Source organism: Myotis lucifugus, unplaced genomic scaffold (genome assembly GCF_000147115.1).
Source record: "Myotis lucifugus unplaced genomic scaffold, Myoluc2.0 scaffold_115, whole genome shotgun sequence".
NCBI classification, from domain to species: Eukaryota; Metazoa; Chordata; class Mammalia; order Chiroptera; family Vespertilionidae; genus Myotis; species Myotis lucifugus.
The window spans coordinates 2,066,264-2,092,826 of NW_005871163.1; the positions used below are offsets into that span (position 1 = coordinate 2,066,264).

General features: G+C 40.4%; 1 protein-coding gene across 4 annotated transcripts in view; it reads right to left on the bottom strand.

The window, feature by feature from the left end:
* Positions 1-26,563, bottom strand: part of ZNF609 (zinc finger protein 609) — a 204,901-nt gene that overhangs the window by 35,374 nt on the left and 142,964 nt on the right. For all 4 annotated transcript variants that reach the window (XM_014459781.2, XM_014459780.2, XM_006093399.3 and 1 more), the window contains one exon: positions 20,816-21,041. In XM_014459781.2, the coding sequence (XP_014315267.1) occupies positions 20,816-21,041 (226 nt within the window). The remainder of the gene's footprint in view (positions 1-20,815; positions 21,042-26,563) is intronic.

Genomic DNA, 26,563 nt, shown 5'->3' on the forward strand with positions numbered 1-26,563 from the left:
GATGCAGAACTGAAATACTAAGAATGCGCCTTACCCGACCGACCGCGATCACATTGGCCTTTCCCTCCTTCCTTCCTACCACTCCCAACTGCCACTTCCCAGCCGGACTGGTCCCCACGTCTGGAGAGAGTCCCGGAAAAAGTGAGAAAATCCCAATCAGATGAGCGGGTTGTCTCCCATGGGTGTCCATGGCTGAGCCCATCGTGCCCTTCCCGGGCCTGGCTGGCATCCGAGCTCCCATGTTCCCTGCGGATCCCCGGTGGCTTCCGCGTGCAGGCGGATCCCCTGCGATGCTGGTACCCGTCCCAGGACGCCCACAGCTCAGCCAGAACTTGCCCTGAGGCACATACCCCATAAGCCTACAGGTACAATCTCCGGGGAATGAATGAAACGCGGACACTCGGAGTAACCGGGATGAGCCTGATATCGCCGCTGGGCTCCTGGAACTCTGCCTCGGGCATCCAGATCAAATCTCATCCCTTACCGATTGCCCCAGAGCTACAGAGGAAGGCAGCAATATAAAAATGGCCACAAGGTGGCGATTAACAATCAGGGCAAAAGTCAGAGAGATGGATCTGAGGCAGCCGTGGGCAAACTACGGCCCGCGGGCCGGATCCGGCCTGTTTGAAATGAATAAAACTAAAAAAAAAAAAAAAAGACCGTACCCTTTTATGTAATGATGTTTACTTTGAATTTATATTAGTTCACACAAACACTCCATCCATGCTTTTGTTCCGGCCCTCCGGTCCAGTTTAAGAACCCATTGTGGCCCTCGAGTCAAAAAGTTTGCCCACCCCTGCGTGTATAATATAACAAAACCATAATAGTAGTTATCTCTGGGTGATTTAAGATTTTATTTGTGACTCAGGATTTCTCCTTTTTCTTTGTTCCCTGAATTTTCAATAATAAAAAAATTGTTACTTTTTTTTGAAATCACTACTAAGATAGTTCCAAAGCTCTGTAACTACTAAGCAGTAACTCTCTATTCCCAATGCCCCCTATCTCCTGTAACTCCATTCTAGTTTATGTGTTTATTTATTGTATTGATTTATTTTAAATCCTCACCCAGGGATACTTTTTCCATTGATTTTCAGACAAAATGGAAGGGAAGAGGGGGGCGGGAGAGACATGTCAATTGGTTGCTTTCTGCACGCACCCTGACGGGGGGCCAGGGATTGAACTTGCAACTGAGGTACGTGCCTTGACTGGGAATTGAAACCAAGACCTTTTAGTCCGGGGGCCGATACTCTAACCACTGAGCAACTGGCCAGAGCAAGTGTCTGTCTTTATAAATTTGCCTATTCTAGATACCTCATATAAGTGGAATTGTACCATACTTGTTCTATTGTGCCTAGCTTATTTCACTTAGCATATTTTTTTCAAGGTTTATCCACATTGTAGTATATATCAGAATTTCATTCCTTTTTATTTCTGAGTAATATTCCATTGTAACTATATACTACATTTTGTTTATCCATTCATATGTTGAGGGACATTTGGGATGTTTCCATATTTTGATTATTGTGAATAATATTGCTAAGAATATTCATGTACAAGTTTTGTTTGAATACCTGTTACCAATTCTTTAGGGTATTTACCTAGGAGTAGAATTGCTAGAACATATGTTAATTCTATGTTTAACTTTTTGAGGTACCACTAAACTATTTTCTACAATGGCTGCAACATTTTACGTTCCCACCTGCAATCCTATAAGGGTACTAATTTCTCTACAGCCTCTCAAACATTGTTATTTTCCTTTTTTAAAAAACAATAGCTTTCTAGATGAAGTGGTTATCTTATCATGGTTTTGATTTGCATTTCCTTTATGATTAATGATGATGAGCATTTTTCATGTACTTATTGGTAATCTGTATATCTTCTTTGGCAAAATGTCTATTCAAGTCCTTTGCTCAGTTTTGAACTGGGTTGCTTGTTGTTGTTTTTTTGTTGAGTTGTAGGAATTCTTTACATAGTCTAGATATTAATCCCTTATCAAATACATGATTTGCAAAAATTTTCTCTGATTCTGTGAGTTGTCTTTTTTACTCTCTTGATAGTGTCTTGATAAGCGAAGTTTTAAATTCTGATCTAATCCAATATATCTTATTTTTTTGTTGTTGCCTGAGCTTTTGGTGTCATATCCAAGAAACCAGGCATTACTTTTTAAATAAGTAACACAAAGTAAGTTAAAAAAAAAAAAAAAGCAACTAGAAAAACAAGTTGCTAGTGGTGGGGCAGAAAATGCAGGAGAAGATATAGTTTATTGCCTCTAATTTTGAATTTAAAATACAGTATAACACGGCTTAAAATAGACTTTTAAGCATACCCATTCTTCCTTTTACTACAGTGTAACATAGTAGAGGCTCTTTTGGTCCAAAGATATATATAAGAACTTCTCTACTTCAAACTTTCAACTTACCAACTTTTATAACAAAAACAAAGCTACTGCCCTGGCCAAGTGGCTAGGTTGGTTGGAGCGTCGTCCTATACATCAAAAGGTTGCAGGTATGATCCCCAGTCTGGGTGGTTAACTGATAGATGTTTCTCTCTCACATCAATGTTTCTCTCAAATCAATAAGCATATACTTGTGTGAGGATTTAAACAAACAAACAAGCAAGCAAACACAAAGCTACCAGCTGGATCAAGAGCTCATCAATTTTGCCCACCATCTACAGATGCCATGTCAGATCATTTGCACAGTGTCCACAGTGGGCTTGAAACTAGTAGACTCAGCCTTATCTGGTTTGGCTCAGTGGTTAGAGTGTCGGCCCTCAGACTTAAGGGTCTTAGGTTCAATTCTGGTCTAGGGCAGCGGTCACCAACCGGTGGTCGGTGAGGTCTGAAAGGTTGGTGACTGCTGGTTTAAGGAAACCTTTGAAGTAGTGGTCACCAACTGGTGGTCCGTGGACCACTGGTGGCCCGTGAGATCCGAAAAGTTGGTGACCGCTGGTCTAGGGCACCTACTTTGGTTGCAGGCTTGATCCCGGCCCGGTCGGGGCATGTGTGGGAAGCAACCAATTGATGTGTCTCTCTCACATCCATGTTTCTCTCCCTCTCCCTTCTACTTTCTCTAAAAAAATCAATGGAAAAAATATCCTTGGGTGAGGATTAACTAAAAAACAAACAAACAAAACCTAGTAGACTTAGCAACAGCTCTTTGGTACCAAATTATTTTATGTATTTTATTTTTATAATTTATACCCCACCCTCACATCTGAAAGCAGAAACACCAGTTCTATTAGCTGTTATTTTTAAAAGACCCATGTTGCCTTAACCGGTTTGGCTCAGTGGATAGAGCGTCAGCCTACGGACTGAAGGGTCCCAGGTTCGATTCCAGTCAGGGGCATGTACCTTGGTTGCGGGCACATCCCCAGTAGAGGGTGTGCAGGAGGCAGCTGATCGATGTTTCTCTCTCACCGATGTTCCTTACTCTCTATCCCTCTCCCTTCCTCTCTGTAAAAAATCAATAAAAAATATTTTTAAAAGACCCATGTTTCTTTTTCTTTGCCTCCCCCCTCATTTTTTAAAGTTTGTCACCTTAAGAAAGGATTTACTTGGAAGCTGTATTTCCTTAGCTTGATTAGAGAACTAAAAAGGGTTATGCTTAATGGGGGCAGTTAATAAGAAACACTAATGGTTGTTGTTGACACTCTTTACCCTGGTGCCAAACAGCTTAATTTAGTCCTGTTCTCTAGAAGTTGAATATGCCTTCAGCTGTGTTTGCTTTCCTGGTAAAGTCCTCTTATACTCTCCCTATATTGGCCAAAGGTCTTTTTAGCCACCACTAAATGATCAAGAGCCTGTTAATGGGCTCTGTGTGGTTCCAATTTCTTTTTAAAGGAGAAAGACAGAAATGCTTGTTTACTAATGTTAAATTTGGGGGCAAGAAGGAAGATGATGCATCTGCAACAAATATCTCAATTCCCAGTCAATAGTGGTTTCAGGTTTTCTAGTTCTCTTTATAGATAGGGTGGAGGGAAAGAGCATAGTAAAGTAAGTCAGTCACAGTTTCTGGAAACCTACAAGCATAGCTGCATCTTGCCTAGAGCAGTACAGTTACAACAAGAACTGAGAGAAGGGAGAGTTACAATAGGATACCTGTGAGGAAGGCTAGTTTGGAACTTTGGGTACTATAACCTCTGTGGAAGCCTCAACTGGGGTAATGTAGTCATTGTTTCCTTCCCACAGCTGACCTCTGGTATATTAGTATCTAATATTTAATCTTGCCATGTGATTAGCTATTGTGCAAATTTCTGAGCACTGTTTCTTCCAGGACAAAAGTTCAAACCAGAGATGTAAGTCAAGATGAAGCTGAGTAGCCTTCAGAAAAGAAAAAGGCTAGGAGAAATTAAGACCATTTGTAGTTCATCAACTAGTTAAGTTTTTTCCCAACAAACTGGTTGTTAATCTGAAAACCAATCTTTTTTTTAATGGGCTTGCCACATAAGTCATGTCAGGAACTTTATTTCAGGGTTAAAAACCCTAGCCCCAAATTTGTCTATTGCAGTGAAAATTACTAGAGAGAATGCTTTGCTATGCTATAAATTCTTATGTCCTACCAAACCTCATGTAGGCAGAACTTCAATTCAGCTAAAAGCAACATCTCCTGGTTTTTATCTCACTTATTCTGGCAATCTATTCATGTATAAGTCATGGATTTGACTGTACGGAAGGATCAAATCATGTGCAGGTCTTCCAAAACCAGAAATCTAAAGGCAGAAATGTGGTTATTATTCCCTTAGAGAGGATACTTCCAAAGAGAATCTGTATTTCCCAGGCATTCTTTATTAATATTCTAAGTCTAAATCTCTGAGATTACACAATAAAGCAATTTAGGATAAGGTCTCTGCAGAAAATGTCTGAAGCCTATGGAGCAAAGGTTTCCAAACTTTGCTGCACATTGTATTCACCTGGAGATCTTTAAAGACTACTGACAACATCTGGCTTCCACCTACAGCCACACTAATTTAAGACCTGGGCATCTGGATTTTTAATCCCCACCCCTACATGCTAATGTGCAGCAAAATCTGGGAACCACTGCTACAGAAAATGTGTCTTCCAATGTTTCTGCCTTCAGTTCTGAGGAACTCTGAGCCTCTATTTCTGGGATATTTGGGGGCTGAATGAGCCAAAGCATGCACGAAGGTGACACGCATCACACCAAACTACTCCCACGTGACAATGGTGTTTTCTCTACACAGAGTTTCAGTACAATAGAGAGCCAGCTGAAAACATGAAGTACCAATCCGGGGAGTGGTTAGGTAGATCTGTTACTGCTAAAACTATAAGCAGGAAAAGAAGTGGTATAGGGTAGAGACCAAGGTGGAACATACACCAAATGTAAACCACTCCAGCCCCAGGCAGTTGGGGGAGCTGGGGAGATCTAAGACAGTTCCTCTTCCCATCTACAAGTTCCCACACCATGGGCACCATGGAAACGTACAAAACCTGGTTCACCACACCCTTAAATCACACACCCTCTCTTTCCTCTTGCTGAGGTTACCACACACTGTACCTATTGTGGGAGGTGGTTCAGCAGAGGTCATCATGCCCTCGGCTGTCCAGCTGGAGTTCTTGTCTGAAAACCACTGCAAATAAGGAGGATGGTATCATCTCAGTAGGACATACTTTGAGGAAATACTTGGCCTGGAGTTGAGATGGAATCACACCTGTCCACAGTTTTACTGCTTTCCGACCTAGCAGGATAAGAACATGGCCAGGGGCTGGCCTACATGAGGCATTTTTCCTTTCAGCCTTCTTTAGCAAGAGGCTGACAGATGCAACTAACTGCTGAAACCTCTTTTTCTTTCTGGTAACCTCCACTTGGCATTTTCAGGATTTGTTAATAGAGCAGAACTGAACACATTGTGGCTCTTAGTGCCAAGCAGAGGGGAAACAGTAACGTATGGAGAGGAACAGTTGGGATCAGAGGATGGATGCTCTTCTGCCTAGACTGGCTTTAGCAAGCAATGCCTCTCATTATTATGTACAGTTCTAGATATTCTTCCTCTTTCCAACTTGTGACAATAATTATTTTGAAATTTTTGATGGTCTTTGTTAATGGCTGAATTGTGTCCCCTCAAAGATATATTGTAGTCCCAACTCCCAGTACCTTAGAATGTGATCTTACTTAGAAACTAGAGGCCCAATGCACGAAAATTTGTGCAAGAGTAGGCCTTCCTTTCCCCGGTGCTGGCACCGGCTTCCCTCGGGCACCTGGGACCTGGACTGGCTTCCCCCGGGCTTCCCACAGGCACCCGGGACCCCAGCTGGCTTCCCCAGGGCCGCCCCCAAGACCCGGCTGGCTTCCTCTGCCCTGGCTTCGTCAGGAAGGATGTCCGGTCTAATTAGCATATTACCCTTTTATTATTATAGATATTATTATAGATAGGGTCTTTAAGGAGGCAATCAAGTTAAAATGAGGTCAAGTGGGCTCTAATCCAATATGACTAGAATCCTATTAAAATGGGGAAATTTGGACACAGTGACAGACACACAGAGGGGAGATGTGAGGGCATCTACAAGCCAAGGGACAGCAGGATTGCTAGCAAACACCAGAAGTTGAAGAGGCAAGGAAGGAATCTCCCCTCCATAGCCCTGCCAACACTTCTGGCCTCCCAAACTGAGACAACATATTTGTTGTTTTAAGCCACCCAGTGTTTGATACTTTGCTATATCAGCCTAAGAAAAACTAATACGGCTCCCAAAGCAGACCTGGTGTTGACTAAATCAGTCAGATTTTACCTTAACTAACCTTAGTGAATTATTGCTGCTAGCCAAGGAGATTACAGTCTGGGTCAGTGGTTCTCAAATAGGGTGGTGGAGAACAGTGGTTATGCAGCAAGACAATTTCTAGGGAAGCTGTTTCACAATAAACATGCCTATGCTCCACCCTGAACCTGATGATTCAGAATAGGAGGAGTGGGGGATAGCCAACATGTATTTTAAACAAGCTTCCCCAGATGACATCATTGACTTGGTCTGATCCTCCATCTCTCCCCCAAACTGAGTCACACTAGCTTAAATAAAAAGGCAAAAAAAAAAAAAGAAAGAAAGAAAGAAAAGAATAAGGCTAAAACATTGGGTCTTCCAAATTGATCTGTAGATTCAATGTAATCCTAATCAAAATCTCAGCAGGTTTTTAGTTTTATTTTAAATATATATTTTTATTGATTTCAGAGAGGAAGGGAGAGAGAGAGAAACATCAATGATAAGAGAGAATCACTGATAAGAGAGAATCACTGATTGGCTGCCTCCTGCAGGCCACCCACAGGGGATCAAGCCTGCAAGCCGGGCATATGCCATGACTGAGAATCGAACGGTGACCTCCTGGTTCATAGGTTGACGCCCAACTACTGAGCCATGCTGGCAGGGCCTCAGCAGGTTTTTTAAATAAAAATTTGCCACCAGATCCTAAAATTTATGTGGAAATGCAAAAGGCCAAGAATATTCAAGGCAATCTTGAAGTACAATAAAGAGGGAGGACTTACACCAGGGGTCCTCAAACTACGGCCCGCGGGCCACATGCAAATACAAATATTGTATTTGTTCCCGTTTTGTTTTTTTACTTCAAAATAAGATATGTGCAGTGTGCATAGGAATTTGTTCATAGTTTTTTTTAAACTATAGTCCGGCCCTCCAATGGTCTGAGGGACAGTGAACTGGCCCGCTGTTTAAAAAGTTTGAGGACCCCTGACTTACACTATTAGATATCAAGAGTTATAAAGCTATAGTTATTAAGACAGTGTAGTATTGATACAAGACTAGATAAGTGATGAATGGAACAGAAGAGACAGAGCCCAGAAATACACCCACACACGTCACTTGATTTATGACAAATGTGACACTGAGTGTAGTGGAGGAAAGCATGGTCTTTTCAATAAGGTCCTGGTTCAATTAGGTATCGATATGAAAAAAATAGAATCTTGATTCCCAACTCACACCCTAAACAAAAATCAATTTCAGATAGATTATAGATCTAAATATAAAAAGCAACAAAGTTCTAAAAAAAAAAAGAAAAGAAAGAAAGAAACAGAAAACGATCTTCATTACCTTGGGAAAGGCAAAATGTCCTTAAACAGGCAGGACACAGGCTGGCCAGTGTGGCTCAGTTGTTGAGCATTGACCTAAGAACCATGTGGTCACCATTCAATTCCCAGTCAGGGCACGTGCCTGGGTTGTGGTCTCAATCCATAGTGTGGGATGTGCAGGCTGCAATCAATGATTCTTTCTCATCATTGATGTTTCTATCTCTCTCTCCCTCTCCCTTCTTCTCTGAAATCAATAAAAACATATTTTAAAACAACAACAACAACAACAAAACAGGCAGGACACAAAAATTATAAAAGAAAAACGATAGCCCTAACTGGTTTGGCTCAGTGGATAGAGCGTCGGCCTGCAGACTGAAAGGTCCCAGGTTCGATTCCAGTCAAGGGCATGTACCTTGGTTGCAAGCACATCCCCAGTAGGGGGTGTGCAGGAGGCAGCTGATCGATGTTTCTCTCTCATCGATGTTTCTAACTCTCTATCCTTCTCCCTTCCTCTCTGTAAAAAATCAATAAAATATATTAAAAAAGAAAAACAAAAAAGAAAAATGATAGACTTTATAAAAATGAAGAAATTCCATTCATGAAAAAGTACCATTAAGAGAAAAGGCAAGATACGAAACTGAAAATATTTACAATACATGTATCTGATAAAGGACTTATAATCAGAATATACAAAAAATTCCTACAAATCAGTAAGAAAAAGCATACAACCCAATCCAAAAATGGGGAAAAGATTTGAACATGTACTTCATAAAACATTTCCCAATAAGCACATGAAAAAATGCTCAATTTCATGACTCATCATGGAAATGCAAATTAATAACCCAATGAGATACCATCACACACCAATCAGAATGGCACAAATGAAAAAGACAAATAAGGTCAAGTGTTGCTAAGGCTGCAGAGCAACTAGGATTCTAATTGGAAGTAGAAGTATAAAGTGATTCAGATACTTTGGGAAACTAGCAATATTAAAGCTGATCATATGCATACCTTATGACCCAGGAATTCAATTCCTAAGTATATATAGAATAGAAATATATACATATATTCCCAACAAAACATATACAAGAATTTTCACAGACATTTTTTACATGAGCCCTAAACTGCAAACAACCCAAATATCTATCAACAACTTAATAGTAGTCACCCTTATCCACCATGGGTATGTTCCAAGACCCCCAGTGGATGCCTGAAAACAGGGATAGTACCAAACCCGATATATACTATATTTTTTCTATACATATATACCTATGATACAGTTTAATTAATTAATTTTTTGTTGCTGCTGTTGTTAATCCTCACCCGAGGATATTTTTTCCATTGATTTTTAGAGAGAGTGGAAGGGAGGAGGAGAGACAGAGAGAGAAATATTTATGTGAGAGACACACATCGATTGGTTGCCTCCCGTCCGCTCCCCAACCAGGGCCAGGGATGGAGTCTACAATCGAGGTATGTGCCCTTGACCAGAATCAAACCCGGGACCCTTCAGTCATTGAGCCGATGTAGGCTAGGGTTAAAGTTTAATTTATAAATTAGGTATAGTAAGAGGTTAATAACAAGAACTAATAATAAAAGAGAACAATCACAGCAAAAAAAAACCCAAAACCCGTTAAGAAAGTTATGTGAATGTGGTCTTTCAAAATATCTTATTTCACAGATAAAAAATTCATTCTTACTGTAGATCTCAGCAACCTCAGCATACTAGTACATTTTTTTTTCTTATTACATCAATAACTTCTGCCTTTTCACTTAAAGGAAGCACTTTATGGCTTCTCTTCGGCATATCTAAATTGTTAGCAACACTACTCTCATGCTTTGGGGCCATTATTATAAGAAAAATAAGGGTTACTTGAACATGTACTGTTATACCACCACAGCTGATCTGATAACTGAGACAAGTACTAAGTGACTAATGGGCAGACAGCATATACAGCGTGAATATGCTGGAAAAAGGGATAATTCACATCCTGGACAGGATGGGGCTGGATGGCATGAGATTTCATCACGCTACTCAGAATGGCACACAATTTAGAATTTATGAATTGTTTATCTCTGGAATTATCCACTTAATATTTTCAGACTGCAGTTAACCACTGAAATCTAAACTGTAGATAAGGGTGGGCTACTGTATTCACATAATGAAATACTATATAAAATAATGAGACTAAACAAAATACAACTACATGTAACAATATGGATGCACTTCACTGGCATATGTTGAACAGCTAGACATAATAAAGTACAGAGTGTAATGATTCTATTTATGTAATGTTCAAAATGGATAACACTGATCTATGATGTTAGCAGTCAGAACTGATTTTCTTGGCAGGAGGTTAGCTATTGGAGGGAGGTATGAAGGAGCTTCTGGGCTTCCAGAAATATTGTATTCCTTCATCTGGATGCTGGCACCACAAAGTGAGTTCATTTCGAAAATTCAATGATCTCCATTTTTATGATTTGTATACATATTTATACTTTTATTATTGTTCAGTAAGACCTATTAACATAAAAACAAAACAAAACCTTTGGTTTTGTGACTCCTGAAGATCAGTGCCAGAATCAGCTGAGATGCAGGTTAGCTCTATACTTTAGACATTCTGCCCAATCTCCAGGGTAGCAAGCCAATGGTGGGTGGGGGTGGGGTCTGTTTTCTACTTTTTTCCATTCTTTTTTCACACTGACTCTTAATCCCAGAAGTTTTTTTATTGTTGTTGTTTTTTGAACAAGAACTAATAATTCTAAGGAGCAGGTTAAAAACTGAAAAGTGTAGGGGAGCTTGATAAATGGAAGATGCACAGTATTTCAAGTGTACTGAATGAAAGGGGAAATTTTGCAAAAGATGAGGATAATCAGAGTCAAATAAGGAGAAGGCAGGTTGTTCACTGCATTAATTCTGGGTTAAAAGTTTCATTTCATTATGAGTTCAATGGGGGTAGAAAATTATTTGATAGCAGTCTTTTAGGCTTTTTAAAGATATCCTAAAGAGAAAATAGAGTACAACTTGTGGGAGGGGAGACTACTCAATTTCTCACCACAGCCTTTTTGTCACAGAGCTTGTTGCTATGGAGAAGGCCATGAAGGCAGCAACTAAGGGAAATAAAGGATCTGGCAGGAATAAGTACAGGGACAGTGGATTAAACAAAAACTTCTTAAGCAATTAGCAAGTAGCAGGGCCTATAAAAGACACACTTCCCATTTTTTCCTAACCCTTACCCCTCTAAAAGTATATGGTCCTGGTTTGCAACTATAATTTACCTCAAATACAGAGAAGCCTGAATAGGCCCAACAAAGCCTAAGCCTGGCAGATAAAACATAAGGCCATTTAGCAATGAAGCCTCATGCCAGGGGGAATCAGCTACCTACCCACCCTATCCTGGGGAAATTATCTCTAGCTGCATAAATTATAAAGTTGATGCCCTATGACTTCTTTGTTCTATAAAGCCTGAGGGAGCTAGGATAATGAAGTATCAGAAGTGGAGAAGAGCCTCTTGTTTCATAGAGTAGTCAGACAGAGAGAAGAGAGAGACAGATTGAGAGAGAGAGAGAGAGAGAGAGAGAGAGAGAGAGAGACTGGTTGTTCTTAATGGAATCATTAAGAGGCAGCAGCAATGACCTGGGAGCAAAGCTCTGCCTGAACTGGTCTGAAACTACTGCTGTGAGAGAAAAGGCTAGTTGCCAAGTTAGTTAATAGCTTCTGCCCATCATTGTTTCAGACACTTTATCAACCAGGGCCGGGCCAGGCCCTGTTTTTAGCAGTGTAAGCACTGAGAGCAGAGGGTTCAACTACATCTTCCAGCAGATCTCACCACCATCAATGATTATCAAAGGCAGTTCCCTCTTCTGTCCCACACAAATAATCACAGAATTATAAATATCAGAACTGGAAGGACCACAGAGATATGTAATCCAATCTCCTCATTTTACAAATGAGGAAATAAAGGCCCAGACCAGTTAAATGACCTTATCAATAGGGCAAGAAAACATCAAGGCTCACAAATGGGGTATTTTCCTTTTGGAATCATATGCTGAGGCTAAATTAGCTAGGGCTAATTTATCAGAACTATATTTACTGCGTAGTTATTACTAACCTGGGTTCATATATAAGTATCAGGAACTAAATTATTTGTTAAAGGATGGCATTAATAACAACATAGGTCTGTCTCTGAGCCCATCTCAGATGGTTGTGTTACTGAAATACCAAAAGAATCTCATTAGAAACAACCTCAGCTATCTGGAAAGCCTGCAGCCTGGCCAACTGAACTGCCTGACTATGCTTTGCAGGAGGAGGAGGGTGAGAATGCACAAAAGGACATTTCTCTCCCTTGGAGATTAGTTTATTTTGCAATATGTAAAATGAAACTCAAAAAAGTCTGTAACTGAAAAATTTCCTTAGGGCTTCAGGATTTAAATATATGACAGTGGACAGATAACATAATCCACAAGGGTATATAAACATGTAATTGCCCTAAAGCATCCCCTAGGAGTAAGGTGCTAGGTGGAAAGAATGTGTTGGCGGTTGTTTGGGTGGGGGAAGGGTGGGAGAAAGTAAGTATTGATTTCCCTAATGCTTCCTTTGTGTGGCTACTGTTGCCATGTGGTAGTCGGTTGCTATGAAGATTAGTGGTGCCAGACAATGGCTGCTAGGCTCTTTATGACTGTGCTGTTGGTAGAGCGGTTTCTGCAGGAGTCGGGCTCGAAGCAATTGGCTAAGCAGCGGAAAGCTTGGTCACTGTGAACCATTTCTCTTCAGGTAAGTGCTGCCTAAGGCAAGACTAAAGGGGAAGGAGTGTTAGTTATAGATAAGAAAAACGAAAACCAGTAGCTCCAGTATAAATATCTAAAATTAAATATTTCACAGTTCACACACATACTTTCCTACATCACAATCACACAGAATAAATCAAGAGTAACTCCCAAGGTTACTATTTCCATAAAGATGAATGGTCAGCCCCTTCCTTTTAGTGAGAAAGATCAAAACTCACAGCTGGGATCTGCAATCAGATGAGGATGAAGAACAGCTGAGGCAGGTTCTCAGCGGAGCTACCACAGGCAAACTAACTTCCTGCTAAGCAAAACCACTGCCTATTACTCTGATAATGAGAAAACTGCAACCCACAGACCAAAGTACAGGGCTCAACCACAGAGCTTGAAGGAGGGCCAATTTTTTCTCAGGTAAAAAGAGCCAGAGTACACAGAAATCACCCTGGGTCAGCTATTTACCCAACCTCTTCATTCTCCCACACAATTACTCCTCTTTCCATCTCAGAGTATATATACACTTTTACGTTATACATAATTTAAACATCATCTAGCCCCTATACTGTCCAAAATGGTAAACCACAGCTACATGTGACTATTTAAATAAAAATATAAAATTCAATTCCTCAGTTCCATGTAGCAAGATGTTATATGATACTGGACAAGTAAAAAGAGATTGAAGCCCAGCCAGTGTAGCTCAGTAGTTGAGCGTTGACTCATGAACCAGGAGGTCACCAATCAATGATTCTCTCTCATTATTGATGTTTCTATCCCTTTCTCCCTCTCCCTTCCTTTCTCTGAAATCAATAAAAACATATTTAAAAAAGAGATTGAAAATAGCAATAGTAAGTAGTAAAAGAGAGAGGTCAGTAGTTCAAAGGGGTAGCAAGGACGAGGAAAGTGTTTTCACTGTAAGAAGTGTTATAGAGGGGAAGGAGTTAATAGAAGGGGAAAGAATGAAGATGAAGAAAGAATAGATAAAATTCATGGTAAAGACTCAAGAATCTTCAGAATAAGAAAAGAAAAATAAAATAATAGGATAAGAAAAATGCATTTTTAGAAAGAGAGGAGGGAAGCAGGGGATTTAGGTGGGTATCTTTGATCTCAGTTTAAGAGCATGAAGAAAGAATGAATTGGGCTAAGAATCTTGACAATGAGCCCAGCTGGCGTGGCTCAGTGGTTGAGCATTGACCTATGAACCAGGAGGTCATGGTTCGATTTCCGGTCAGTGTCAGGGCACATGCACATGCCCGGGGTTGTGGATCCCCAGTGTGGAGCATGTAGGAGGCAGCCAATCAATGATTTTCTTTTATCATTGATGTTTCTATCTCTCCCTCTCCCTTCCTTTCTGAAATCAATAAAAATATATATATATATTTTTTAAATTAAATCTTTATTGTTCAGATTATTACAGTTGTTCCTCTTTTTTCCCACCCTAGCTCCGCTCCACCCGGTTCCCACCCCACCCTCTGCCCTTACCCACCTCCCCACTGTCCTCATCCATAGGTGTACGATTTTTGTCCAGTCCCCCACCCCACACCCCTCCCCCCACACCCCCCCCAGAATAGTCAGTCCACTCCCTTTCTGTGCCTCTGATTCTTTATATTCACCAGTTTATTCTGTTCATCAGATTATTTATTCACTTGATTTTTAGATTCACTTGTTGATAGATGTGTATTTGTTGTTCATGATTTGTATCTTTACCTTTTTCTTCTTCTTCCTCTTCTTAAAGGATACCTTTCAGCATTTCATATAATACTGGTTTGGTGGTGATGAACTCCTTTAGCTTTTCCTTATCTGTGAAGCTCTTTATCTGACCTTCAATTCTGAATGATAGCTTTGCTGGGTAAAGTAATCTTGGTTGTAGGTTCTTGGCATTCATCACTTTGAATATTTCTTGCAACTCCCTTCCGGCCTGCATAGTTTCTGTTGAGAAATTAGCTGACAGTCATATGGGTACTCCCTTGTAGGTAACTGACTGTCTTTCTCTTGCTGCTTTTAAGATTCTCTCTTTGTCTTTTGCTCTTGGCATTTTAATTATGATGTGTCTTGGTGTGGTCCTCTTTGGATTCCTTTTGTTTGGGGTTCTCTGCGCTTCCTGGACTTGGAAGTCTATTTCTTTCACCAGCTAGGGGAAGTTTTCTGTCATTATTTCTTCAAATAGGTTTTCAATATCTTGCTCTCTCTCTTCTTCTGGCACCCCCATAATTCGGATGTTGGTACGCTTGAAGTTGTCCCAGAGACTCCTTACACTATCTTCATATTTTTGGATTCTTTTTTCTTTTTGTTTTTCCGGTTGGGTGTTTTTTTCTTCTTCGTATTTCAAATCTTTGACTTGATTCTTGCGATCCTCTAGTCTGCTGTTGGATCTCTGTAGAATATTCTTTATTTCAGTCAGTGTATGCTTAATTTCTAGTTGGTCCTTTTTCATATCCTTGAGGGTCTCACTAGATTTCTTGAGGGTCTCACTAAGTTTATCAGCGGTTTCTAGAAAATCCTTGAAAAACCTTATAAGTGTGGTTTTGAACTCTATATCCTGTAGTTTGCTTTCCTCCATTTCTGTCATTTGTGACCTGTTTCTTTGTCTCCGCATTTTTTATGCTTCTCTGTGTTGATAGAGTGGCTTTCTGTGCTAGTTGTCTTATAGGGCCCAGTGGCTCAGCCTCCCCAATTACCTGAGGTGGACACTCTTGGTGCACCCCTTTGTGGGCTTTGTGCACAGTCTTGTTGTAGTTAAGCCTTGATTGTTGTAGGTATCACTGGGAGGAATTGATCTCCAGGCCAATTGGCTGTGAGAATCAGCTGTGTCTATAGTGGGGGAACTTCTGTGCTGGAGACACCCTTCTGGGGCAAGACTTGCTTCAATGGGGCTTTGGTGCTCACTGAGTCTGCCCCCTGAGTGTGTCCCTTATGGATCTGAAGAGTTGAAATCTGGATGGTCCCACTCTGACCACTGGGTACACTGGTTCTTGGATCTCTAAGGAGGTGCTAATTTAGCCTCTTCCTGAGGCTACCCAGCAGGAGCTATGGAGAAATCTGCAGATTCCTCTTCTTTGTTTGGGGTTTGGATGTGCCTAGATGAGGCCAAGCTGTGAAGCAATGCAAGCAGCTGTGGGGCCTTGGGCCTTCTTTTGGATGTTCTGGGTCTCTGTGACCCAGCTGCAGTTTGTTAGGTAGTTTTCAGATTGCAAAGGGTCAGGCCTTTCATATGCAAAAGCCTCTGCGCACAGCTTGGGTGGGGCGGGGTCTCAGGGAATCAACAGGGCGGAGCAAACAGCTATGGCTGCTCCTCAGTCCTACCCTAAGAGGCCCCTGGTCTCAGTGTCCCGGTAATCACTGCAAGCACCTCTGAGAGAAAGCCGCCCTCGAGTTCCAACGGATGCCAGACAGTCCAGTTTCTCCCCGTATGAGTCTGGGTCCCCAGAGCCTCGCCCGGAACTGGAGTTCAGAGCAGTCGGGAGCTTGAGACTCCCTCCCGATTGAAAAAGACAACCGCGTCCTCAGTTGCCAGCCCTTTCCACGTGGGCTTCCGTACCTCTGTACTTTACTTCCGCACCTCCTCTGAGTCTCAGTGTGCTTTTCTCTTTCCTTCTAGTTGTAGAATTTCCACTCAGCCAGCCTTCATGTGGTTCTGGGTGATGTCCGTTTTGTCTTTTAGTTGTATTTTTGAAGTAGTTGTGCGAGGCAGCCATTTCTGGTGTTTACCTATGCCACCATCTTGGTTTCTCCTCAATAAAAATATATTTTTAAAAAATCTTCACAATGAAATAAGTATTGGGGAATGTAAATGGAACAGGGAGATGAAGGGATTGCTAAGCAGTATTGTGAGCTCAGCTTATGTCAGCTAACAAACAGCTGGGTTGTGTGAATTCTTTCACTTGTCAGTCTAGAATCAGGAGTCGAAAAATGGGAGATAAGGATTTCTTGAATTTGAGACTGGCAAGGTGAACAGATTCATTTCTCTGATGAAACAAATCTACATAACAAGTCTATAATGAAATTTAATTGGTATTAATGTTTTCATTCTCATGACTGCTATGTAAAACTATTCATTTTCAAAATGCCACAGTCAACTAGTACTGGATCCATGATGATTCCAAGGGTGAAGTCACAGGTTCTTATAACTTAAAAGCTGGATAGGTCCTTACTGGTCACTAGTTCAAGAAATGAGGTAACTAAGTTAAGAAACTTGCCCAAGGTCACAGTGATAGCAGCAGAGGTCTTCTGATTTTCACTTCAGTGTTCTTTGCACTATAGCACAAATTCTTCCAGAAAGCATGTCTACCAAAGTAAAATACATCACTAGTGATAGCCTCCCACTTAGTGCTGTGGTCTAAAAAGGAAAACCTATAGCATCCCCCGGAATTCTTATTTAAAGTCAGCCGTGCTTCTTTAAAATACCATAGAAGTTAGTAAGCAATTTTGCCTCAGCAAAAGTATGCGGTCTGCCTTAAGACTTCTTACACACCATTTCAGGACCTTGTGAACCCAAAATAGACTTGGGATCTATTATTTTGACTTGAAGTGCAGTGGGACAAAGAGAAATCAGATGGAATCAGACCTCTGCATAAGTGCTAAGAATAAGTCTCAAAAAGCCAAGGAAATCATTCCAGTGGGTCTTCTTAAAATAGTCCTAAGGTTGAGCCTAGTCGAGGATCTTTGTAGTGCTGGCTGAATTCCCAGCAACCTAAAAAGAGATGGGATCTGCAGGAATTTCAAGATGCCTCCAAGGCCAAGGTTTACAAGGAGAGGTAGGGAAAAAAGAAGCAACACTGCAGTACAGGTAAGCAAAGAAACAAGGAAGAATTGAGGTCACGATCCCTACAGCTGTTATCAGCAAGATGGCTCAGTGCAACAGGGACCTCACAGGTGAAGCATTCACAGCTTCCCTGGGCAAAGACACAGAAGTACAAAGAGTTGGGTAGCAAAACAAAAAGCCTAATAGGCTGGAATAATTTTTTTTAAAGTATCTGTATATAGTTCTTATTATTAACTTGAGGACTGACTCAGTACACTAGTTAGATCTTCTAAATCTGCAGAGAATGATCTTTGCAAGAAATCTCTGTTACTTTAAGATGAAAAGGAATGTGAACTAACTCTGATCCCAATTCAGACTACTGCCAACTGATAGCTCAAGTGAATGCCCTCTGAAATGGCCGAAAAGCAAAGTAGAGTATATAACAGCAAAATAGTTCTCTTGGCATGAAAAAAACCAAAAAAACAAAAAAGAAAAGTACTAAACCTTGAAACACAATGGTAAGTGGGAAAAAATATATTAAAATAGGAGCACTAAAAACCTTAAAAATTTAATTAAATAAATGAGAGTGATCTCAAACCTGGTGCAAGTATTATTCTTCTGAGTTTTAGAGAAGGTGAAGAACTTTGGAAAGTATTTGACATGGCTTCTAAGTTCAAACAATATTAAAGTATCTATCAGATGTACATTAACATAGCTCTAGAAATGACAATGACATAGATGCAAGATTCATTCAAATACATATTTTTGAAGGCCTACTACAGGTGTCAGGTGTTAAGTGTTGGGGATACAATGGTGAGCAAAACAGAGTCCCTGAGCTCACTGAACTTCTAAAGTAGTAGAAGAAATACACTTTTATAAAAAATACTATTACAGATGGCTCCCGATTAACAATGGTCTCACTTAAGATTTCTCAGCTTTATGACAGTGCAAAAGCCATTTGCATTCAGTAGAAACCATACTTTGAATTTTGATCTTTTGTGATGCTGGGCAGCAGTATTGAGATGATTTTGCCCAACTAAAGGCTAATGACGTGTTCTGAGCATGTTTAAGGTAGGCTCGGCTAAGCTATGATATTTAATAAAGTTAAGTATTAAATGCATTTTCCATTTATGATATTTTCAACTTATGATGGGTTTATCAGGATGTAACTCCACTGTAAGTCAAGGAGCATCTATACATACAAAATTGCAAATTGTGATGAGTGCTGTGAAATAAAAGTACAGAGTGCATTAAAAGTGTATAACAGCCTTAGCCGGTTTTGTTCAGTAGATACAGTGTCACTCCGCGGACTGAAGGGTCCCAAGTTAGATTCCAGTCAAGGGCACATACCTCGGTTGCAGGTTCCCCGGCCCTGGTTGGGGTACATGCAGGAGACAACCAATCGATGTGTCTCTTTCACATCAATGTTTCTCTCTGTCTCTTCCTTTCCCTTCCACTCTCTCTAAAAATCAATGGAAAAATATCCTCGGGTGAGGATTAACAAAAAAAAAAAAAGTGTATAACAAGGGAACTTGGTAATAGGCTACGAGTAACAACCAGAGAGCTTTTCAGAGTAAATAATTAATTTTTAAAAAAATTTCATGCTAACACTCCCCTGGCAGGGAGGGAGAACAGGGAACCTCAGATAAAAAGGTATCCACTATCTCAGGAGAGTAAAAGGTGTGCCTCACTCTCTTGCAAAGTTTTCATCAAGTTCACATAAACAACAAACACCTCGCCCTTGGAGAAAAGTCACCATCATAAAGATGGACAGAATAAATAGGCAGGAAATTGATGTCTTCTATCTTTAATATATTGAGGCAACAGTTCCCGAAGGTTGCTTGGTGGCACAGAGCTGTGGTCTGAATATGTTTGTCATTCCAACAGACACTGTGGCTGTTGAGATGTTTGACCACAGGCAGATGACATTTTAAAAATCAGATCAGCCACTTGTGATTTCCAGGCTGTGTATCATATACACACATCCAGAGTCAATCTCAAGGATCAAGCTCTCTAATGTCTCGGTATCAGTTTCTAACACAATAGGTGTTTTTTTTTTCCCGTTCTTGTCTTAGGAACACAATAAAAACTCATCAGCAATGGTATTCTAAAAGCTGGCGCTTTACTATAAAACTAATGATAAGAGAGCCAAGAACATAAAATTCTTAACCTGTATCACACCATCGCCGACTGAACGGTAGACTTTAAATAAATACTAGACCATAACAACATATTCAGAGGAACAGACTTTTATCAGGATGGCCAGAATGAAACGCTTGAATTTCCACAGGCAGCCTGACAAGACAGCTTATGATAATCAGAGATAATGAGCTGTGCTCTTCTGGGCTTCTAAACTCCTCAGAGTGGGGATGCTTTGAGAGTCTGGTTACTGATGCAGAGACCTGAGGGGACTCTGAGGCCCAGCCTTTCTAACCACACATACTTTGACAAGGACTTGGCTTTTTAAATAAAAATAATGTATTTGCTGAAATCAAATTGCCACAGATGGTACGAAGGGATCTGAAATACCTGGTAAGTCTCTTTGCACTCCTATTTTTTTAGGTTGATAAACTTTTAAACAGAAGAGATTTTATTCTCAAGGGCCGATGGAACATATAAGTCTGGATAGTAGCCTTGGGGAGCAGCACCCTACAGTGAGCCAACTGCTTAGTGGATACCTGAAAACAAGGCTATGTAAACATTTCCCTGTTGCCTAGGCCTATAAAATCTGTATTGACAGATGCATGAAGCGGTGTGGATGGTTGGGGAATGAGGCAACAGTAGGAAGAAGCTGGCTGCACCTCCAGGTGTTAAAAAAGGCAAGAGTTGCACATTCAATGAGCCAACACTAAGTCAATTTAAGAGTTTTCCATTTCCTTGACTCCCACAGCTGCCCTTTTATTACTTTATCTCTTCAAGCCTGACCCAAAAGTTCATTTATTTGAATTCTTCCATATAAAATGATAGAGAGGGGTATGGAGAGTATAGACACAGTATGAATTACCTGGCCAGCACTTATCAAACCTACTGCTTAAGTATCAGGGCCAATACTGTTGAACAGCTACAAAGTGGAAACAATTAAAACTGCCAATCTCTAGAAGCTGGGGGATTTTACTAAGAAGTTTACTGTAATCTTCTGGGTAAGTATCACCAGCAGACTATGGTCATTTGAGACTCCTAATAAATACTTGGTGTGAATTACAACAATAAACCCCTGCAGGCAGAAGCAGGTTGAGAAGGGATGGGGAAGCCACAGGTAGCACTTACCATCTTCTGTTTCTTGCCACACGATGCCCTCAAGGTTGACACTTGTCCCAGGTTCACAGGGACCCAGGCACTCAGGCTCGGTGGCTAAAGCCACATCACATGTGTTGACCCCAACTGATCGGGTACGAACCATGATCTGCTCACAGGGAGATGAGATGTCATTACTGACCACTGGTACCAAAAGGTGTAGTGGCAGCACTGCTGGTGTGGAGACAGGGGACTCCATCTGTGGGGGAAGAAAAAGCACCAGCTGAGTTACAGGAAGAACTTTTAGAGGAAATACCTTCCTTGTATTTAATCTAGTCCAACATCTTTTCCTGCCAGAGTGCAGAAGACTCTAAATATAAGACTTTGTTTTTTCCTTTCAAGTTTTACTCATGATACCACTACAAAGCTAGCAGTTTAGATGAATGTGCCCTGAGCTAGGAGAAGCTCTATCCTATATAATAAAGCCTAATATGCAAACCGACTTAACAGTGGAACGACTGGTCACTATGATGCACACTGACCATCAGGGTGCAGATGCTCAACGCAGGAGCTGCCCGCAGGACCCAGGCCAGCCAAGGCGGGTGCCAGCGGGGCTCCCCAATCACCCCACCGGTCACCCCACAGATCGGCCCTGATCGCCGGCCAGGCCTAGGGACCCTACCCGTGCACAGATTCCGTGCACCGGGCATCTAGTTTCTTAATAACAATTTTCATCATAAATTGTGCTTGTCTCATTTTTCTAGTGAAAGAGAATTAGGGCCAGTTTTCAGTAGTAACAGAGCACAAAGATTGATAAGAAAGAAACGGACCAGTTTCTGAGCCATGTTTTACTGCTACCACTATGTTTCCCAACAAATTCTACATTAACCAGGTATAAAATCCAAGAATATAGATAGGAATAAAGAAAAGGGGGAAAATAGATGCTAGGAATGCCACTTCAAGAAGACTGGAGCTTTAATTCATCTTTAGCTAGAAGGAAGTCTTCTTAAAAGTTATTTAGGAGAGCTTGAAGTTTCTATTATAACAGCAATAGTTAATGAGAATGGCATTTTGGAATGTGAATCTAACATAAAATTTATCTGTGAGAAACAAGAGGTGTTATCACTACCCAGAAACCGATTGGTAGAGAGTCTGCTGATGAAGTTGATTATAGACACACACAGATAGAAATAGTTGAAGGACCAACAATCTACCTCCAAATATAGAACCTCTCACAAAAACACAATTACTTAGATTCCAAGAAGAATGTAACACATCTAGAGTTAAAAAAAAAATGTAACGAAAAGGGTAATAATCCCTTAACTCATTAAATCTTAGCATTTATCAGGTTGACAAATTACCAACTCTGAGTCTACAGTGCCAAAATCCTAACTGAACATAGTACCTTGCATATGCAAAGGCACTCAATGATGCACTGACTGGTATGATAGCAATCAGCAGACTTAGAAAATGATAGGGACCCTCTTCTCTGCAAAGATTTTTTAGTCCTACAGACCTATATTCAGAGAGCCATACAATAAACCCATAATACAAGCTGCTGGACAACTCTGCAACAGAAGTCTGGCTCTGGAATAGTTTACTGCATGGCCACTGTTCTACCTATAGTTCACCTACTTCCTCTTAACACTGACATCTGGGTATTGCATCCATTCTCTGCAGTTAGCTCTGACATCTTGGCTTATAAGTCATTGCTATTTGTGAATCATCACTGTCAGAGTCCAGAGACTGCTAAAACACTGATTCTTTTTTTAAAATTAATTATATTATTTGAGAGAGAGAGAGAGAGAGAGAGAGAGAGAGAGAGAGAGAGAGAAATATCGATGTTGTCCCACTTATTTATGTATACATTGGTTGCTTCTTGTATGTGTCCTGACCGGGGATTGAACCCGCAACATTGGCATATCAGGACGATGCTCTAACCAACTGAACCACTGGGTTGGAGGTTTAAAACACTGATTCAGATTAATACTGGTCCTTGAAAAGTTGCCAAAACATTATCCTTATCTGCTTGTTGTTACATATACCCATCCTGTATTTCCCTAACTCCACCTTTTTCATAAAATGAAATGAAAGTGGAAACCTGTATAATGAATCTTCTGTATGATGGTAAATGCCAAAAGGCATTTTGCTGTCTTTGCACTCTTAAAAATCAGGTATTCATAATTTAATTTGGTAACCTTCTTGGGATGTGTGTGGTACATCCTTAAAAGACCCTTTAACATCTCCATGCACAGACTTGAAGATAGAAATAACACAGAAAAAGTAAACTAGACTCCCCATTACTCCTGTGTAGTACTGGAATCTGGCTCTAGTCATTTAACCCTTTCAGGAATGCTCCAAGAAGGTGGCTCATAACTCTTTGCAAAGAAAGATTCCTGGGGAGTTACTAGAAAGGGGGAAAATAGAGACAGAATATACAGATCATCTTTACTTATGGACTTACCTCTGTTCTTTTGGGGAAGAACTGAGGCAGAAGCAATTTCACAGTCAGGATATGCAATTCCTTTGCTCAGCGTTTGTTCCCTTTTCTATACCTTTCTTCTTGTAGCAAAAGAAATTCCTACAAGGTCCTCTTTCTGGGACACAGAGATTGACCTAAACCTTCTAGGTCACTCCTGTGAATTTTCTGATTGCCTCGCTCGAGCATGTCCTGTTGCCAATCTGTTCCACCGCTGAAACAGCAATCCCAAGTACTGAGGGAGGTAAGTCCCCAGGGAGTCAGCCACCTACACATTATCTCAGCCATCAAGGACAGCTCTTTTCTGGAAGTGGGTTCATTTCCTGTTAAGTTATTTAGTGCTGCTGGAGCCCAGAAAGAAATAAGCTACTAATATTCTAGATAAAGCCAAGCCCCTAAATTCCCTACTAACAGATCCAGAAAACAACATCTAAGATATAAGTAGGAAACGCCAATGTTGCATTCAAGCACCTTGTCAAATTAAACCCTGCTATATACCCTAAAGAGAAGAAACTTAGCAGAACTGATCACTAAGAACTAATATACATGAGGAGCTGATTAACATGTATATGCAACAAACTACCTTACTGGTCAGAGTTACTAAGCAGAGTTCAGGATCTCTGTGTAAGGATGACTTTATTTAATTTTTTAATTAATTAAAAGATTTTGGGGGGTGGGGAGAAGTGAAGAAATTCATCTATGGGTTTGGAACTATTCAGTTTCCTTCCACTTTGCAACAGAAATCGAAGGCGAAATCATGGTGCAGCACAATAATGTTTAATTAGAGCTCCAGCTCTGCTAATTATGTTGGTTGCATCTATAATCTACATTAAGCCATAGTGCATAATAAGCAGCTCTGTGATATTCATCTAATAACCTAGGTGGCTTTATGAGATTTCATATTCTACTATTCATTGGAACAAACATAGCTTCATTTATCACTCTCCAGGAGAGAATCAAAATCAGAAAAGGACTCATTTTGCCATCTTTTCCATATACTTAGGCTATAAGAGCAGGGATTGTCAGGAGATTGAAGCCAGCAGGGAAAATGAGGAACAGGAATATAAAACGTTAAGGTAATTAAATACCTTAACAACTAGGACAACAATAAAAGCTGGGCCAGTTCTCACTCTGAAATGCTAAGTGCCACCACAGGCTTCTGGGGCTCACTGAAGGCGGGAAGTAAACAACAAAACAAAACAAAAACCTGAGAAGAGAGAATTTAAAAATGGAAATCTCTGAAGTTTCCCAACAATTCTGTCCTTTATCTTTTAATGATACTTCTTTTCAATTCACCTTTAGATATTAGTCAAAATAGTACAGTACCTATTAGGGATCTGAGTGCTGATAGGCAGGTGACACAGAAATGAGGACTAGAGACAATAAAGAAAGGCCAAAGCCATTAAACTCCCTGAAAGAAGTAATTATACACTGACTTCAGTTGCTTCCCACACATGAGAGGCACTGATGAAAGAAAAATTTCAAGGCTGCAACCGAATTTTTGGGGCAGAAAATGCAGTGAAGAAATATTTGGTTCAGACCCTCTCCTCTCTCCTACACTAATATAAGTCTGGTATCTTCACCTTCACAGTCGAAAGCTGGCCTGGCAGAAATGGCACAGTTGGCCGAGTGTTGTCCAGTGCATCGAAAGGTTGCCAGTTTGATTCGGGTCAGGGCACATACCTGAGGTTTTGAGTTTGCTCCCAAGTCGGGGAGTGTACGGAAGGCAAATGATGTTTCTCTCTCTCCTTTCCTCTGCTAAGCATGTCCTCAGATGAGGATTTTTTAAAAACTTTTAAAAAATATATGTATATTTTTTATTGATTTCAGAGAGAAAGGGAGAGGGAGAGAGAGATAGAAACATCAATGATGAGAGAGAATCATCGATTGGCTGCCTCCTGCATGCTCCCTACTGGGGATCGAACCTGAAACCTGGGTATGTGCCCTGATCAGGAATCATCCTGGTTCATAGGTCAACGCTCAACCACTGAGCCACTTGGGGATAAATGGAAGAAGACTTGACTTGCGGGGAGGGATAAACACACAATATTGTCAGTTGTTTTCCTTGGAGCAATAGGCTCATTTCATTCACTTTCAAGAAAATGTCTGCCAAACACCCACGTCTGAATAACTAATTTGTTAGTTGTTCTTTCAAGTAAAAAATGGTATTTGATGAAAAAACTGGATAGGTCAGCCCACAATTCCCAATTGCACAGGTGTTCATGTGTACTTTCCCTTTTGTCACACACAACATAAAATGACATGTACTCAAAGGTTGAGATTTAATTAATAACTTTTACTGCTTTATTGGCACAATTAAAGATATTTTCAAGTGAAATTGGCTTTATAATGTTTTTTAATCTTTTACTAAAAGGCCATAGCAATGAAGAATGTGATGGTTACTAGTGCAATTTGGTGCCACTGATTTTATTTGTGCTAAGGTGCCAGCCATCTTACCCACCATTGCATTTGTATCATCAGTACAAGGTCAACAGAGCAAATGAGGTCTTAGTATTATTATGAAAATACTTCTGACCTAGCAGAACCTCTGAAAAGGTCTCAGAGATACTTAGGGTTCTGAGGGTTATATTTCAAGAACTAATCAAGTTTCATGTTCTAGGACTAGAGAAGTGATCAGCTTCTGCAGAAGCATATACCCATCTGATTCCTAAACAAAACTGGGATTCTGGTAGCCAGAAGTTGAGGGAGACTGCCTATTCATTAGGCAAACAAGAGTGTCTTATTTGCGTGAAGAAAACAGAGACATGAAGGCAGAGAAAATTATTAGCGAGAGTGAAGTAGGAAAGAACACTCCTAAAATCCATACACTAAAGATCTTGTAAGTAGGGATGTTTATGAGTTAGGAGTTAATAAATTTCAGCAACTGAGTTAATAGTGAGTATTTTAAAAATATGGGGGAATGAAGAGGTCAGTTAATTGTTTAGAAAAAGGACAAATGAATGATGAATATTAACTAATGACAAAATTGCCCCTTAGTCTTGAGAGAGGGGAGGGAGAAATCTGTCTCTCTAGTGCCTATTTGTTTTCAAATCACCAAGGATAAGATTTCTCTGAAATTTTAACTTATTAGTTCAGAAATTAAACATGCCATTACTAAAAGAAATTTTTAAATAGGTCTTTAATTAGATAAAAGTCATCATTTTCTACAAAAGTCTTCCTTGTCTTTGCTATGTAATCTAAAGGTATAAAGATAAAACTTCAAGAGTGCTCTGTTGTATAGTATCGATTAACTCCCAATTATGGACACCATAGCACTGGAAAACCAAGAGGGAAATAGCCAT